Source organism: Parus major, chromosome 3 (assembly GCF_001522545.3).
Source record: "Parus major isolate Abel chromosome 3, Parus_major1.1, whole genome shotgun sequence".
NCBI classification, from domain to species: domain Eukaryota; kingdom Metazoa; phylum Chordata; class Aves; order Passeriformes; family Paridae; genus Parus; species Parus major.
Window position 1 is genome coordinate 22668381 of NC_031770.1, and position 15279 is coordinate 22683659.

A 15279-nucleotide genomic window follows, 5' to 3' on the forward strand; every position below is an offset into this window, starting at 1 on the left:
TCGAGACAACCAAGAACCGTCGGGAGGAAAAGCTCTGGGATGACCCTGCCCGAGGAGAAAGGTTAGACCAGATGTGTCCTTTCCAGCCTGACCCATCCCGTGATCCTGGGATTCCGTGAGGCAAGAAGGGCAGGCGGTCCGCGGAGGCGGCCGGGGGGCGGATACCGGCCACGGGCCTGGCCCCGCAGGTCCCGCAGCGCGGCCCCGGGCACGGAGCGCCGGGGAAGGACTGCAGCCCCCAGAACGCGGCGCGGCGGCCGGTGACGTGAGGGAGGCGGGGCGGAAGTGTGTGTTCCCCGGGCTGGGCGGCCGCCCGGGCCCCGTTCCGGCTGTCCCGGCTTCGGCCTCGGCGGCGCGGGGCAGGGGGCAGGAGGAGGGAGAAGATGGCGGCGGACCTGGAGTCAGAGGTGCAGGCCATTGACAAGAGCCTGCTGGAGTGCTCCGCCGAGGAGATCGCCGTGGTGAGGCGGCGGGCCGGGCTCTGGGAGGGAGCGGGGACTCGGAGGCCGCGGGAGGCACCGGCCTGGGGAGCCGTTCGCGGGGCCGGGGCGAGGCCCCTCCACGGGGTGAGCGAGCTCTCCGGGAGGGGCTGACCCTGCCGGGGCTGGCTCTGAGGGCACCCCTAGCCGGCAGCGATGTCCCGCTGTGGCCTCAGCGCGCTGTTGTCGCCAGCGTCGCTGTTGCAGCAGCCGAAATCCATGGCAGCGATCAGCCAGCTTTTCCTGTTGTGCCGGCTGGCGCAGGTGGCTCCCTGGAAGCTGCCTGGACGTGGCCATCCCCTGCCGGGGGCGGCCGGGCATCTCGCCCCTTCCTTCACTGCTTCCTGGAGTTACGTTCCTCCGCTTCTGCTGCCCTTTCGCCTCTCTCTGCCGGCAATCACGCCTAGACCTGAGGAGATTCCCCCCGCATTAGTTTTGGTGGATGTCTGACCCCAAAACGCCTTACAATGTTGAAATGCCATTACAGGATTCTTCCTTTCTCCCCGCTATTAAAGATGCGGTTCTGGAAAAGCTTGGAGTAGTTGATTTTAGGATTATTAGAATGGGGTGTTTGTAGAGGAAGTATTAGTAAAATCAGTGTAATATTTGAATAAATCTACTTCTGGTTATATACTTCTCCTGCTCTTACAAAGAATATTTGAAAGAGGAATGTAGACTCTAGTGTAAAATCTTCGGAGGAAGTTTTAATTTCTGGCATAAATGTTTGTCCATTTAGACACTTGGGTATTTGAGGAATTGGATGTGTATGTTAAAGTATTTAGGCTGCTCATGTGCATATCTGTAGGATAAAACCTTGAAGTTTTAAAACTGACTGTGTCTCAGTGGGAATTACATTGCCTGCTTTCCAAATGAAAATAAAAGACTGTTAAAATTCAGATTATCCTCAGATTATGTTTGTGTATCTTCAATGCAGACAAAGATATGATTAGATGGGCAAATGTGCACAGTTAGCTGTATCCTAGCTAGTTTACTTCCAGGATTAGTCTTCCTTCTTCTCTACAGCTAACCAAATAATTCTATCAAACATTATATGGACATTTATAAAGTAGTCCAAATTGAGCCCAAATTACCTCGTGTGTGTGAATAGCAGATGGTTTTTTTGGGTCACACTGTAGGTAAGCTCAAGGCAATCATTCACCCAGGGGAATACATTTAGAAATTTGCTGTAGGTAGAAGTGCCAACTTAAATGTAGTCAATTCCTTCTCATTTTTATTATCTGTCATCACCTGCACAAGCTCCAATTCTGAAATCTCTAATTCAAATCTAGTATGGTTTTTCTTGCTCCTCTGCTGATAGCATTACTTTGCTGATAGCCCAATATTAACAAAACAAATACCATCCCAAAGCAATAGTTTCAGCACTTAAGGCTTCAGTTTCTCATAGCAATAACTTAATAACTTCCAAAGAACAAAAATAAAAAAAAAGTTCTCTGTAACATAACATAAATCTACATTGCAAGTTTTTTTTTGTTGTTTTTTTTTTTTTTTTTTGGTAGCTAAAACCCCCATAAATTGTACCTTTTGGGTTTTGAAACAGAGAAGTGAGTTGTTTTATGGCTTATTAATATTCTGCATTTTGTTTTCCTGGTATCTCTTACTTAGCTGGGAATTTAATAGAAACCCTGATGAACCATTAGGTATTTACTTATGTAAGATGTGGTTTGATCAATGCTTTGCACGTTTTTTTTTTCCCAGGGCAGTTAAAGTAGCAGGAGAGTGTGAGGAGGGAGGAAGTGGAGTACACTTCCCTTTTTAATAAAAACCTCTCTTGGGAGAGCAGAATATTAGCTTTTTGTGCGTGTGATTTCAGGTTAGAAGATAGACAAATACTAATTTAAACCTTGCCTAAATGCAGAATGCTTTTATGAAAGAAAAAATTCCAGGGTTTTGAGTAGTTTTTCTGGAGTTCAGTGCTCCCCAGGCAGCAATTGAGAAAGGCAGTGCAACATATGTATACCTGTGTATATATTTCTATTAACAGTATTACTTGCACAACAGACCTGTGAGTTGCCTTCCTGGCAGCTCTTGGGAGTCACATCTGTTTCCTTGTCCTAGTAGCCTGGATTTTCTTCTGATATTGTTTCATCCAGGACCTGATTTTCAAAACTGTATGCACAGTTATGTGTATAAAACTGTCTCCACAAACAGATTTAGGTTTGATGATGTTCATCATTGCCACACCTAACTTTCAGACAACTACTCCCAGAATTTTTGGGATGGGAAAGCCATTTACTCGAGGAACAAGAATTTTCTCTGCCTAGGTATTTGCCTGAGCTTGTAGTGTAGCTAGTATGCACTGTGTGTTTTCTAGCTAGAAATTAGTAATGTACTGCTGAATTAAAAGACTGAAGTTAAAGATATTTTGCTGAAAAAATCCTGCAGTTTAATAACTAGTATATGCTATAGAAAATAATGTAAAAACAAGCTTATTATATGTAAATAATGGAAAATATTAAGTCATTACCACTGTGATTCGGTCAGTTCCTGGTGGTAGTAGCTATTTGACAAAGCTGATGAAAGGAGAGAAAAAATGAATAAAATATAAAAGTAAAAAATAAAATTCTTGTTGAAAACCTTACTTTTTAATCTTTTTTTTCGGTGACATTCTCTGAATCCTGGTGGGAATGGTGAATTTATCTGTAAACTTTTACATTCTTGGCTATGGCTTTTTGGCAGCCTTTCCCCATGGACTTCCTTGGGAAAAAACTGGGCTTTGACCATCAAAGCTAGATGACTATAGAAAGATTTAGCAGATCAATCATGACTCTAAGAAATCAAACTTAGGAAAAGAGAAGTGAAGAAAACACCCTGACGAATTAGGTTTATTTAAAGTACCAAGTTCTACTTTAGAGAAACGTATCTAGTAAATGAAACTACTTCAATATATTTTAAAAAAAAGCAAAAATGCAGCCAGTCTGCACAGATGCTCAGCTGACTCTGAATGTCTATATCCTGAGGAACTTACTACAACTGTGTTATCTCAAACATAAGTTCTTTAGATTAAGTCATAAATAATTCAGAATAAATCAAGCTCTAACATTTGATCGCCAAACCCATTTATTTTGGCATAATTAATTCTGTGTTTTCATGTGCAGTTTTAGGTTGATTCTGAACTCTTTTTTCCAAAGTTGCCAGGGGGTATCTGGTTGTCACATTTACAATGAGAAATGTCATGCTGAGGCTGTTTATGTAACACAGGATTTAATCAGTGGACACTTGCAGTATCTGGTTGCTCCCATTTGTTCATTATAAAAAACTTGCAGTCTTAACTTTAGAAAGGTTTAAACCTTTCTAAATTTGTTACCCACAAGGCAGAGATAAAACAAATGTTGTCCTAGAGTATTTTTTTATTCTGTGTGTGTATACCAAGGGAGGGAAAAAACTAGGAGACGCTGTGAGTTTTTAAGTGTCTTAGGGCAGTTCAGTAGTCCGATGCCTTTTAAAAATTGCCAACGTTGTTTTTTTGCAATTGATTAAGAGAATTGTGAGCTGACCTTGGCTGGGTGCCAGGTACCCGCCAAAGTTGCTCTCTCACTACCCTCCTCAGCTGGAGAGGGGAGAAAATACATACAACAAAAGGCTTGTAGTGTTGATAAAGAGTGGGAGAGATCACTCAGCAATTACTGTCATGGGCAAAACAGACTTGACTAGGGGAAAAATTTATTTCGTTTATCACCAATCAAATCAGAGCAGGGTAATGAGAGGCAAAACCAAATGTTAAAATTACCTTCCCTCCATCCTTCTCTTCTTCCCTGTCTCAAGTTCACTTGTGTTTTCCCTGCCTCCTCCCTTGAGCAGCATAGGTGGATGCAGAATGGGGGATGTGGTCAGTTCCTGCATTCCTTCCTTCTCAGGAGGAGGATTCCTCACATCCTTCCTCTGTTCCAGCGAGGGGTCCCCCCCACGGGAGACAGTCCTTCATGAACTTATGTCAGTCCTTCCTTGGGCTACAGTTCTTTGTGAACTGCTCCATCCTGGGTCTCTCACAGGGAGTGTGGTCCTTCAGAAGCAGGCTGCTCCAGTGTGGGTGTCCCATGCTGTCACCAGTCCTGATAGCAAGCCTGCTCCAGGATGGGCTCCTCTTTCATGGCTTCACAAGTCCTGCCAGGAGCCAGCTCCAACATTGGCGTCCTACTGTGGAGTCACAGCCTCTTTGGGGCATCCAGCTGCTCTAGCATGCCATCGCTGTTGGATCTCTGTTCCCCACAGGACCTCTGTGGGCTGCAGGGGGATATCTGCTCTGGTGTCTGGAGCACTTCCTGGCCCTCCTTCTGCACTGATTTTGGGGTCTGCAGAGCTGTTATTCTCCCGTATTCATACATCTCGCAGCTGCAATTCCTCTCTTTTTGTGCCCTTAAATATGCTATTCCCTGTTAAATCTGTTATCCCGGAAGGGCTACTGCTGTCTCTGACTGGCTCAGCCTTGGCCAGCTGTGGGTCCATCTTGGAGCCATCTGGTGTTGGATCTCAGACATGGAGAAGCTTCTGACAGCTTTAATAGAAGCTAGCCTGTAGTCCCCTTGCTACCAAAACCTTGCCTCACAAACCCAGTGCAAGAATTCATAGATCTAACATCACACTGGGAATAGTAATTCAGATGAGTTATTTTTGTTGCAGGAGAAACCAAAACTCCCTCATTTTCACAGGTGATTTGTTGACATTAAATGAGAAAGGGACTGTTACCTAATGCTGTGTTTGCTTTTCTCCATGTACTTTTTGTCTCTGTTCCTTGCCAACTCCAGGCTCATGCTGATCCTCTGTGTCCCAAGCTGGCGGCATCTGTCTGCACTCCAGAGAAATGTGACCAATGTAGTCTAGGCCATATCCTAAAAATCACTGCCAATATTTTACTGGTTATTCATCCTGGAGGAAAATTCTAGTGAATTTTTCTCTTAATTCTCTGTATGTCAAAAGGATAAACTGTGTGAGCAGGGAAACAAATTACTCTTTTCCTAACATCTGTCTTTTGTGATCATTTAGATTTAACACTTAGAAGGAAGCATGGCTTTCTAGTTTTGCAATGCTATTTTACATCCTTCATATAGAAATAAAATAACCTAAATGGCTAGAACTGTGTTTGGTGTGTTTATTAATGAAGAATTTGTGTTCTCATTTCTTCTTATATAAAAGAAATGGCTGCAAGCAAATGACCTTCAGAAAGAAGTGTACCAGCATCTGGCCTATTATGTACCAAAAATTTACTGCAGGGGCCCCAACCCTGCCCCTCAGAGAGAAGACATGCTGGCACAACACGTTTTGCTGGGACCAATGGAATGGTATCTTTGTGGCGAAGATCCTGCATTTGGTTTTCCAAAGCTTGAGCAAGCAAACAGACCTTCTCATCTCTGTGGCCGTGTCTTTAAAGTGGGAGAGCCTACATATTCTTGCAGGTAGTTCAACTTAACATTGTGAAATATTTTATGATTTATGAAGTAATGGAACATTTTGCAATAAGAATATACTGTCCTAATGAAAAGTTAATACCCAAAATGTGTTTTTAAGGTAACCTTGTAGTCTTCTATGACAGGTGGGATCAGGGGAAAATTAACACACTATAGATGTATAAATGGGGAAATATTAATTAGTGTAGTGTAGAATGTTTTCTTTACAAAAGAAATGAAAGACTAAGAAAGTATTTGGGGTGACCTTTTAGGGTGATTTGGGGGTATTAGTCAGAAGTAAGTGGGAAAGTGTATGTGTGTGTATTTTGGGTGTTTAATATTGGCTGTTAGTGTTCATCCTGTATTTTAGATCTCTTTCCATGACCTGCTAAACTAATCTAACAGATGCTTAAAACAAGTGTATCAGCTTCTAGCTCCTTCCCTACCTCTATCTCTATCTCTATCTCTATCTCTATCTCTACCTCTATCTCTATCTCTGTCTCTAAAGTACAAATACTTTAACTTGAAGGAGAACAGGAATTTCCTAGCCAATTACAAGTATTTAGAAGAATCTTCAGTTTTAAGCCATTGTATTACTACCTGTAGGTTCATTTTCATCTTCTATTTTCTGAACTGTTTGTAGTTTAAAAGTTTTGTTTGTGTCACAAATTCCTCTCATTTTGTGTGGTTTCCACCACTTACTGGGACACTTGAACACTTGGTGAGGTGACATGGGAACAGAATGTCTCTCTAATTTCAAGGGTTTACTTGTCTGGGTTTCCATCCCCTTCATTTGCAAGGGAAGAATGGTAGTGGAAGAATTTTTCTTTCTAGTGCTCTCCTCTTACAGAAGCATACCTTACTGGCCTTTGGGTTTGAAAATGCTTTGAGACCTCTTTACAATGAGAGGGATAAGACTAAACTGATGGGTACTTCAGATACATATTGAGTTGTCAGTCTTGAAAAAGCAAGTGTGTTTAGAAGAACATTGCAGAACTTCCGGCATTTTCATTGCTCTATATGAACAGTATTTGATTACTAGTGTACTGAGGATGGAGTCCCTCTCTTTTTTTTGTTGATTGGGAAACATTTGATTCCTGTTGTGTGTTAATTTTCTTTAATTTATGGCTGGTAATAAAGAATAATCAGAGTTTAATTTAAGCTTTAATTATTTTCCAAGTCCGCATTAAAAGCAGTGGATTTTCTGTGTAGTTGTGCAGCTTACAGGTCTGTTTCTGCTTTAGGTATGGGCACAGTTACTTGTCTGAGAAATTACTTGACAAATGGTACTGAGTTTGTAAGTACACTGCCACTAGTGCACTTGAGAATGAAGAATGAACATTCAATATTGTAGAACTGATCTACCAAGTCCTGCAGGCACATTGTTGTATGAAGTGGTGGTTTATTTGTTTTTTTTTTTTGATCTAAAAAAAAATAATGCCATGGACATAAACTGTTCTAAAACAAAAAGGCTTTGTATAATTTTGTTTTGACATTTTTACCATTTGTGGCTCTTCTGGAGAAAACGTGCATAGTATGTCATGCATAGTAAGTTATGGTTGCCTGATAATCTTTCCATCATTTATTTTGAGAATTTTTGATAATGAGACTTCATGTGATCTCTAGTGTTTTCTTTTAAACAAAATAAGTTGTTTCTCTAAATTATAGTTTTAATAATAATCATAAGACAGACATTCTCTTGCTGTTTATTTTTACATTGCAAAACCCAGCTGCCTTAGTTTTGCGGTGCCTTGAAGTCAGTTGCGTTAAGTGAGCTCATGCATTTTCAGTGTTTTGCAGGGAGACAGTTAAATATAATGCATAGTTATCTCATTTGTTTTAGCCCTTTTTACCAGAAATATTCCTTCTGTCTAATATAGGGGACAAGACATTATGGTCTCTGATCTCCTGCTTGAGAAAATTGTGTTCTTGCAGCTCATCGGTGAGCTTGTAGGGCTGAACTTGGAAGCAGAGGTTTGATTTAATCTGTTGCATGCTATCTTTCTTCCCAGTTTTCAGTGAAAAATTTCCTCTCTGATTGCTGGAGATCATTAATGCTGGTACTCTGTACTTGAGAGAACTTACTTGGGTTATGTAATTCATCTGTTTATTTGCCTGTATACTTGTTTCACCTCTTGAAGGCAATATCTGTATTATGCAACTAGACATACTACCCACACAATATTTTAAAGGCTCTTATGTGTTAGAACAGTTTTTTTTTCTATTTCATTTGTTTCTCCTCTTTAAAGCCATCCCTTTCCTCTTTCAGTGTAATATATACATTAGTTAGAAGGTTTATACGGATGATATTTGAAAGTTACCTGTTGTAAAATGTGTAATTAAAGGCAAAAGCAAATGTTTAATGCTTTTTTTTTCTTTCTTTCTGTTGTTGCTATTCTCAGAGACTGCGCAGTTGACCCAACTTGTGTGTTGTGCATGGAATGCTTTCTTGGAAGCATTCACAGAGAGCACCGATACAGGGTTAGTGATCCTGCAGGATAATGACATAGTTATTATTGATTTTGTGTGTGTGTGTGTGTGTGAAACAGTTTTGAGTTTAAGAATGTATACAGTATTTCCAAATGCTGAATAAACACAAAGTTCACAATGTCTGCAATAATCTTATGTGAACTTGAGTGTTTTGATCTGAGTGTAACTTCTGGAAGTTAACACTTTAAAATATTGAGCAATTAAATTTTATGTAAGTTAAGCTTACAAATGTATGTTATTTTGAACACATTCCCTTTAGTGAATTTTACACTGGGTTTTGAATTGTTTTGACTTCTGTGTTTGACTGTTTTAAAAAGCTATTGAAAAACCTTTATTAAGAAGCCTCTTCTATGTAATGCTTAAACATAAAGTTAAAATAGAAAATGAAAACTGTAAATGGTATTTATTTTAGTAATATAATGTTATTAGTAGTACAGATTAGTTTAAAAAATCCTGCAAACAAAGCCAAGAAGACCTTGGTGTGTCTTTAAACTAAAAAGTTACATGAAAACTACCAGTGCAGCCTTTCTGTAAATCTGTTCTTTACAACACCACACTTCTGCTAATGTAAATCTGTTCACTGCATAGTTAAACTGAGCAGTAGGATTCAGGAAAAAACCTCCAGGCACAATAAGTTTTATCAAGAAAGCCAGCCAAATCTGCTGATTACAGCTTACTTCTTGTACATTTTGAGCCTATTGAATTAATAAGTCTAAGTAACATCCGAAAGTGTAAGCAAATGTTCTTTCAAATGTCTGTCTAATTTTATTGATACTGTAAGATGTGCCTGTATGTATAGACTATATCAAGTATACCAAAACTAGGTGAAAGAAAAATTCTTCTATGCATCAGCTAATAGGTGTGATTCAAGAAAGAAGTGGTATTATGCTTATTAACTTGAGGTGGTCTTTAAAATAAATTGTCTTAAAACAGTGTAAATATTGCCTTACATTTTCCAATGCTTTTTTTCTGTGCTTACATAGGTGAAAAGTTTAAGTCTCTCAATTCCTTTTGTTGTAAAGCACATCTTTTACTCACTTATAATAGTGCCATGTGAAATGATTTAGTTTTGTTCAGGTTAAAACTGTGAGAATTTGGCATAGTCCTGATGCCATGGCAAGTAATAGATTCAGAAAATCTGAAAACTTCAGGTGGGCCAGAATGGAAGTGTTTGAAGGTGTTTTGCTGTTCAGGGTTTTTTCTTTTGATGCACACTGATGTGGTAGACAAGCTCTCAGTTGTCATAAAAATAGACATGATTCCACTGCTATTTTAGCAGGGTACTGTCTAAAGCTATGAGGTGTTGTTATCATGCTTTTGTAGTACAGCTGTGACTGCTCATTTCTTAATGTGCATATATGATATATATGCATACTCACATGAACTGTTTTGATTTTAAATAATTTCAGATGACAACATCAGGTGGAGGAGGTTTCTGTGACTGTGGTGATACAGAAGCTTGGAAGGAAGGTCCTTACTGTCAAAAGCATGAACTTAACACTTCAGAAACTGCGGAAGAAGAGGTAATTACAATGGAGGCATCATGTTTCAAAACATTGTTAACTGTGTATATGTGTATGTATATGTATAAATTGTTCCCATGAGGCTATTTTTCATCTTGTATACTCTGTATGAGATGTTGTAGGGACTTTAATAGTAAAATTTGAACCACAGTGTTAGACAAAAATTAATGTTGTAAGAAGTACCTGAAAATGTTTTCTACTTAAAGGCTTCTCTTTATATGTTCTTTGTCACCTCTGCAGCTTTAGTTCTGTTTCTTTGTTTTTCTGTATATTCTGAGAGGTCAAGGGATTCTGCCACATGCAAAAAATAAAAATTTGCACATAAGAAGCCAAATTCAGCTGTCTGTGCAACAAATATTTTGATTCTTACCAAAGGGAAGTGTGTAGATTTTTAAAATTCAAAATACCTTGCTCTCCTTGCTCTCACAGCAAAGTCATAATGGAGATGTATGGCAGAGGCCTCTAAAAGAGCTTGTTTGGTATGGAGAAGGTAAATAAAGAAACATCTTCACAACAGATTGATAGCATATCAACTTGGATATATTAAATGCAAAAATGCATCCCACATCTTACAGGAGGAACTCAAGCTGTTGGACTAACCACTGCAAAACATGGTTGTTAAAAGTTTATGCATGTTTGAAAGGAAATTTAACATGGATTGGAGGGAAAAATTACCAATGGCCATTTAAAATTGTAGGTACCATCTTTGGTATGGGAAATGTTAGTGTCTTAAGTTACTGGACAGAATGCAGAGAAGCATTCTGTCTTCTGCTTATAGTCTTATCTGTTATTACATCTCAGGAGTGAATGTGGCTAATTTGGCTTCTGGCCTAGCCACTCATATCTGTTCTTACATAGTATATAGTGTGTATATATAGATATAGATAAATAGATAGATAGATAGAGATATATATAGATAGATATAGATATATATAGATATATATAGTATATAATACTGTGAGATTTTTTAAAAGGGAAAATCTAAGGCAAGTATTGGTAGTAATTTTGCTGATCTGATGGTTTAAGTGAAGCAACTGTAATTGTATTTTCAGTGACAGTGGTCTTTCTAAAATCTGTTCTCACTCTCTAGCCCTAAGACTCTAGCATGGCTGCTGGACTCGCCACTTGGTCTACGTGCCAAGTCACGTTAATTAGCAGCCTTAGGAAACTCCTGTTATGAAATCTTGGGTGGACTGCTACTTCTGTGCCCAAAGATACTCATACAGTGAGTGTGCCTGACAGAAAAATCAAGGTTCTGGGCAGCTTTGTGTTTCTTCCCCATAAACCATGGAGACTGAAATCTCTTATGCAGTGTTATTTGAGGTAGATTAAGGATGTTTTCTTAAGCATTATTGGAGCTTATTTTCTGCCTTGCCCCCAGGTATGTGCCTTTGTTCAAAGTGCTGGGAATGGAGGGAGAGCTGCTCCTTACGGTTTGCCTTTGCTTTTGGTGGCTGATATTTCTTCATAACCTGGATAATTTTTAAATGAACAAAAAAAAAAAAAAAGATAAATGGCAGTTGTTACCACTCTTGTAAAGCTTCCAAATATTCCCAAAGAATCTTGGGATGTAGGGGATAAACTTTTATTAGTACAGGTGAATTGCTGACTGTCAAGCAATTCTTGTCAAAGACTTGTCAAGCAATTCATCTGCTTTAGATGATGGAGACTTAAGTTGAGAAAAGATTATTGTGGCCATTTTTATACAACCTAAGCTGTAGTGAAGCATAGAATTTAGTATTAGGTAATCCTAAACCAGAAATTGGGCCACTGTTATTTTAATTGTCTAACAATTACACATACGTCAAAATATCAAATGATGAATTGGGTCAATGACCCAGTGTATAGTGTATGCCCAGGTGACCTGCAGGTTATGCAACCTTGCCTTTCCAGGTTTGTAGAAGAGCAATTAGTTGTTCTCAAACTTTTGATACAGTAAAAGACAACTTTCTTAAGAGAAGAGGTTTATAATGTTTTCTATTCACCATCCTTAAAATGGACTGGAGAGAAATGGTAGTGGTACCTGCACTATCTTATTCAGAGTTGCCAGTGGTTTTCCTTTGCTGCTCCAAAAAGTAGTCCATTTGACTCAGCAGACTGGGGCAGCTCTCCTCTTCCTTCCTCTTCCTCTCCACATTTCCATTCCCTCACCTGCAGCAGCCACCATTCTGCTCTGGTACAGAGAGCTGGAGAAGTTTGTAAGGGCTGCTGCAGATGGAGAACAGAAAATGGGCACAAATGGTTGCACGGTCTGCGGACAAAAAAGGAGCAGCTCTCTGTGAGCAAGACTGAGACATGGACAGAGCATTATGAAACCTATTTACATTTCAGCAGTTAATTATTTATATACCACAGCATATAAGAGATGTGCATCATAAATCATGATGCCAGTGTGCTGCATGTTGTATAAGCCTGGATAGATAAGACTTATACCTTTTAATGCATGCTGCATATAAAACAGGACATGAGATGATGCATGGTCATTTGTATTCTGCAGTTTATTAATATTGATAAATGGAACAAAAGATACAGGGATTTGAAATTATGGTTTTGTAGGCATAGCAGAAGGAGATTTTAATACAGCTGAGGTTAAAGTTCTTCCAAAGAACTATCTTAAAAGATGTGCAGGAGTGAGACTCTCAAGGAGAGTGAGAATGGAAGAATGTGTCAAAATGTAAATAGGTGATCAGAGGCAAGTTTACGTTCAGGTGCTGAATGTTAGATTAGAGCTTTGGTGACTGTCAGTGTAGAACTGGAAGAAGAGAACAGGATGATTATTGACTGTTCTTTTCAACTGAAAAGTCATTTAAAGAAAGACATCATTAAAGATTCTTACATCATCTTTGATAAGGAGAGGTGCAAATTGGACAGTTTTGAATGTCATTTAACTCCTTGTTTGCTATTTATATTTTCTTTCCAGGATCCTCTTGTGCACTTACCAGAAGATATGGTAGCAAGAGCTTACAATATTTTTGCCATTACATTTAAATATGCAGTAGATATATTAACATGGGAAAAGGAAAATGAATTGCCTGGACTAGAAATGATGTAAGTATAATCTTTGTCTTCTGCCTTTTAAAGGCTTACAGATATTTGCAGTTTAAAATGCAAGTTCTGATTTAAGAATCTTTTCTGCCTCTCCTAAAATTGTCAGAAATACTTTGTATACAATAACTGTAGTAGATTTGTATTTTTCATATTTTTTCCTTTGCTCTGGCTTTTATTTTGACGTGGCTTTAAATGACATAAATTCAATCCTTGCTTTGAAGTGAGAAGAGTGACACTTACTACTGCATGCTGTTTAATGATGAAGTCCATACCTATGAACAAGTTATTTATACTCTTCAGAAGGCTGTCAACTGCACACAGAAGGAAGCCATTGGTTTTGCAACAACAGTAGATAGAGATGTAAGTGAATGAATTGTTAGAACTTTTAATTATCTTGACCTAATGTTTGTTTTATGAGTATACTTACTTTAGTCTGTTTTCCCAAAGCATGTGGTTAATGTGTGTCTGTGAGTCCTGTGTGTCATACCACATAAAATGCCTTAATACTAAATGTCTCAGTGCCTAAATACTATTTGGCCAGTCCAAACCAGACCTGATACTGAATATGTTTCAATGTAAATGTATTCTAGTAGGTCTTTTAAGTGCAATTACCAAGGTGTTTCTAACTCCTCTGTCAAGGACGGGTAGGAGCTTTGGCCCTTCCCTTACTGAACCACGGAGCTGATATGGAAAGAGCCCCTAAATATGTTCCAAACATAGGAAATGCTTCTCAGAGTAACACCAGTTAAGTGTGAGGGATAAAATCCATAACTAACTGCTTTTATTCTGGTGCTTCTGGAACTATTCATGGTTTGGGGTTTCTTTTTCTAATTCGATTTATTTTTCTTTTTTTCATAATTGTCAGATTATAGTGGCAGGAAGAGGTAAAAGTATTTAACACAGTTTTAAGGAGGAACAGTGAGTTTAGAATTACTATATACTGAATATAATTGTAACTAGTATTTCAGTTTCAGAAGTACTCTGTCAGCTGTGTTGTGTGGCTCATGTGCATTTTTTTAAGGAAAGTGATACTTCATTGGGTAACTGCACCTTGTTATTTTTGCAATGAACCTGTAAACAGTTGACATGAAAAATGGGTGTCTTTTTTACTTGGCTTAATGGCTTGTGCCTTTTTCTGGGGGGTGGTGTGGGGAGGAATCTTTTCCAAAATGGTGATGAGAATGTCATTTTGGGTGGTTAAAGTACTTCAAAGAGGTCACTGGAGCAGGAAATATAACCGCTTCGTATTACTAAATACTGAACTAGATTTTGGTTTTGTGTTATCACTGCTCTATCTTTTGTGAAGATTCACATCTGATCCCTGAATATGAGCTGACCTGAGCATGTGCTGTGTACTGTGGGATACACTCCTTTTCCCTACTGTTGATCCCTTCTACTTCTAAATACATACATGAATCTATACATGAGCAAGTGTGTGAAAGAAATGAGAATGTTATGCCTGAAGCAGTGATTTGGCATCAGATCTAAACTGCCAGTGAGTTTTCCTGTCTACAGTACACTATAAATTCAATCAACTATCTATTTTCATGTATGGATTGACAGTGGAGAAAGACTGAAAACCTTCCTTTTGGAATAAAACAAGTGCTTCAATTGTATGTTTAAAAGACCAATTTACTTTAATATCTGCTTTTTATAAGGCACTGAAATATCTAAAATATCTTCAAGTTATATCAGAACTAATGAATAATGTCTTTGTACTAGTGTTTTCAGTGTTTTAATAAGTGTAGTTCTTTTCATTGTTCATCTTAAGAACAATGTTAAACATAGAAAATTTAATGTAACAGGTAACTGAATATATGATACAATTTTATCTTCTTTTAAAAGGTACAGGGTGCATTTGGAAAATCCAAGTATCTAACTATATATAGTAATTTAAAAAGTGAGAATAGCATGAAAGGCAGAGTAGTTAGCATGCATCTGAAGCTCTTGCTATGTTTTTTATACTAATGTAAAACACAGAATTGGGACCTCATGTTTAGGAGCTGCTGGTAATGTTACATCTTTCTGAATTTGCAGGGCCGTAGGTCTGTTCGATATGGAGATTTCCAATACTGTGATCAGGCAAAATCAGTAATAGTGGTAAGTGATGGCAGTAAGGGATGTTACTTACTTAACTGCCTCATCTTAAGCAAAAGGAGGCTTTGCTGCCCAGTTTGTGATACTGTTATCATAATGACTCATTATACAAATACAAAGTGTTGGAGATACTATTTACAATATGGAAGAGATATCAAAATACTGGTTTATGGGGTTTTTATTGTTGGTAATCTTTTGTTGGGGTTTTTTTTCCTACTATGGCCTACCTGACACCGAAAA

At 38.6% G+C, this 15279-nt stretch overlaps 1 protein-coding gene across 6 annotated transcripts in view; it reads left to right on the forward strand.

Moving 5' to 3' along the window:
• The first annotated feature begins 296 nt into the window (after positions 1-296).
• The window catches only part of UBR2 (ubiquitin protein ligase E3 component n-recognin 2), a 56297-nt gene continuing 41314 nt past the window's right edge, over positions 297-15279 (forward strand). The window contains exons 1-7 of one of the 6 annotated variants that reach the window (XR_004496766.1): positions 297-461; positions 5631-5890; positions 8284-8362; positions 9781-9894; positions 12815-12942; positions 13164-13302; positions 14980-15042. Coding sequence is in view for 3 of the 6 variants with exons in the window: in XM_015622042.3 (XP_015477528.1) it covers positions 384-461; positions 5631-5890; positions 8284-8362; positions 9781-9894; positions 12815-12942; positions 13164-13302; positions 14980-15042 (861 nt within the window). In the remaining 3 variants the exon portion in view is untranslated. Of the gene's footprint in view, positions 462-5630; positions 5891-8283; positions 8363-9780; positions 9895-12814; positions 12943-13163; positions 13303-14313; positions 14438-14979; positions 15043-15279 lie in introns of those variants that run through there. The other 5 variants (XR_004496765.1, XM_015622042.3, XM_015622041.3 and 2 more) reach the window with 5 other exon arrangements.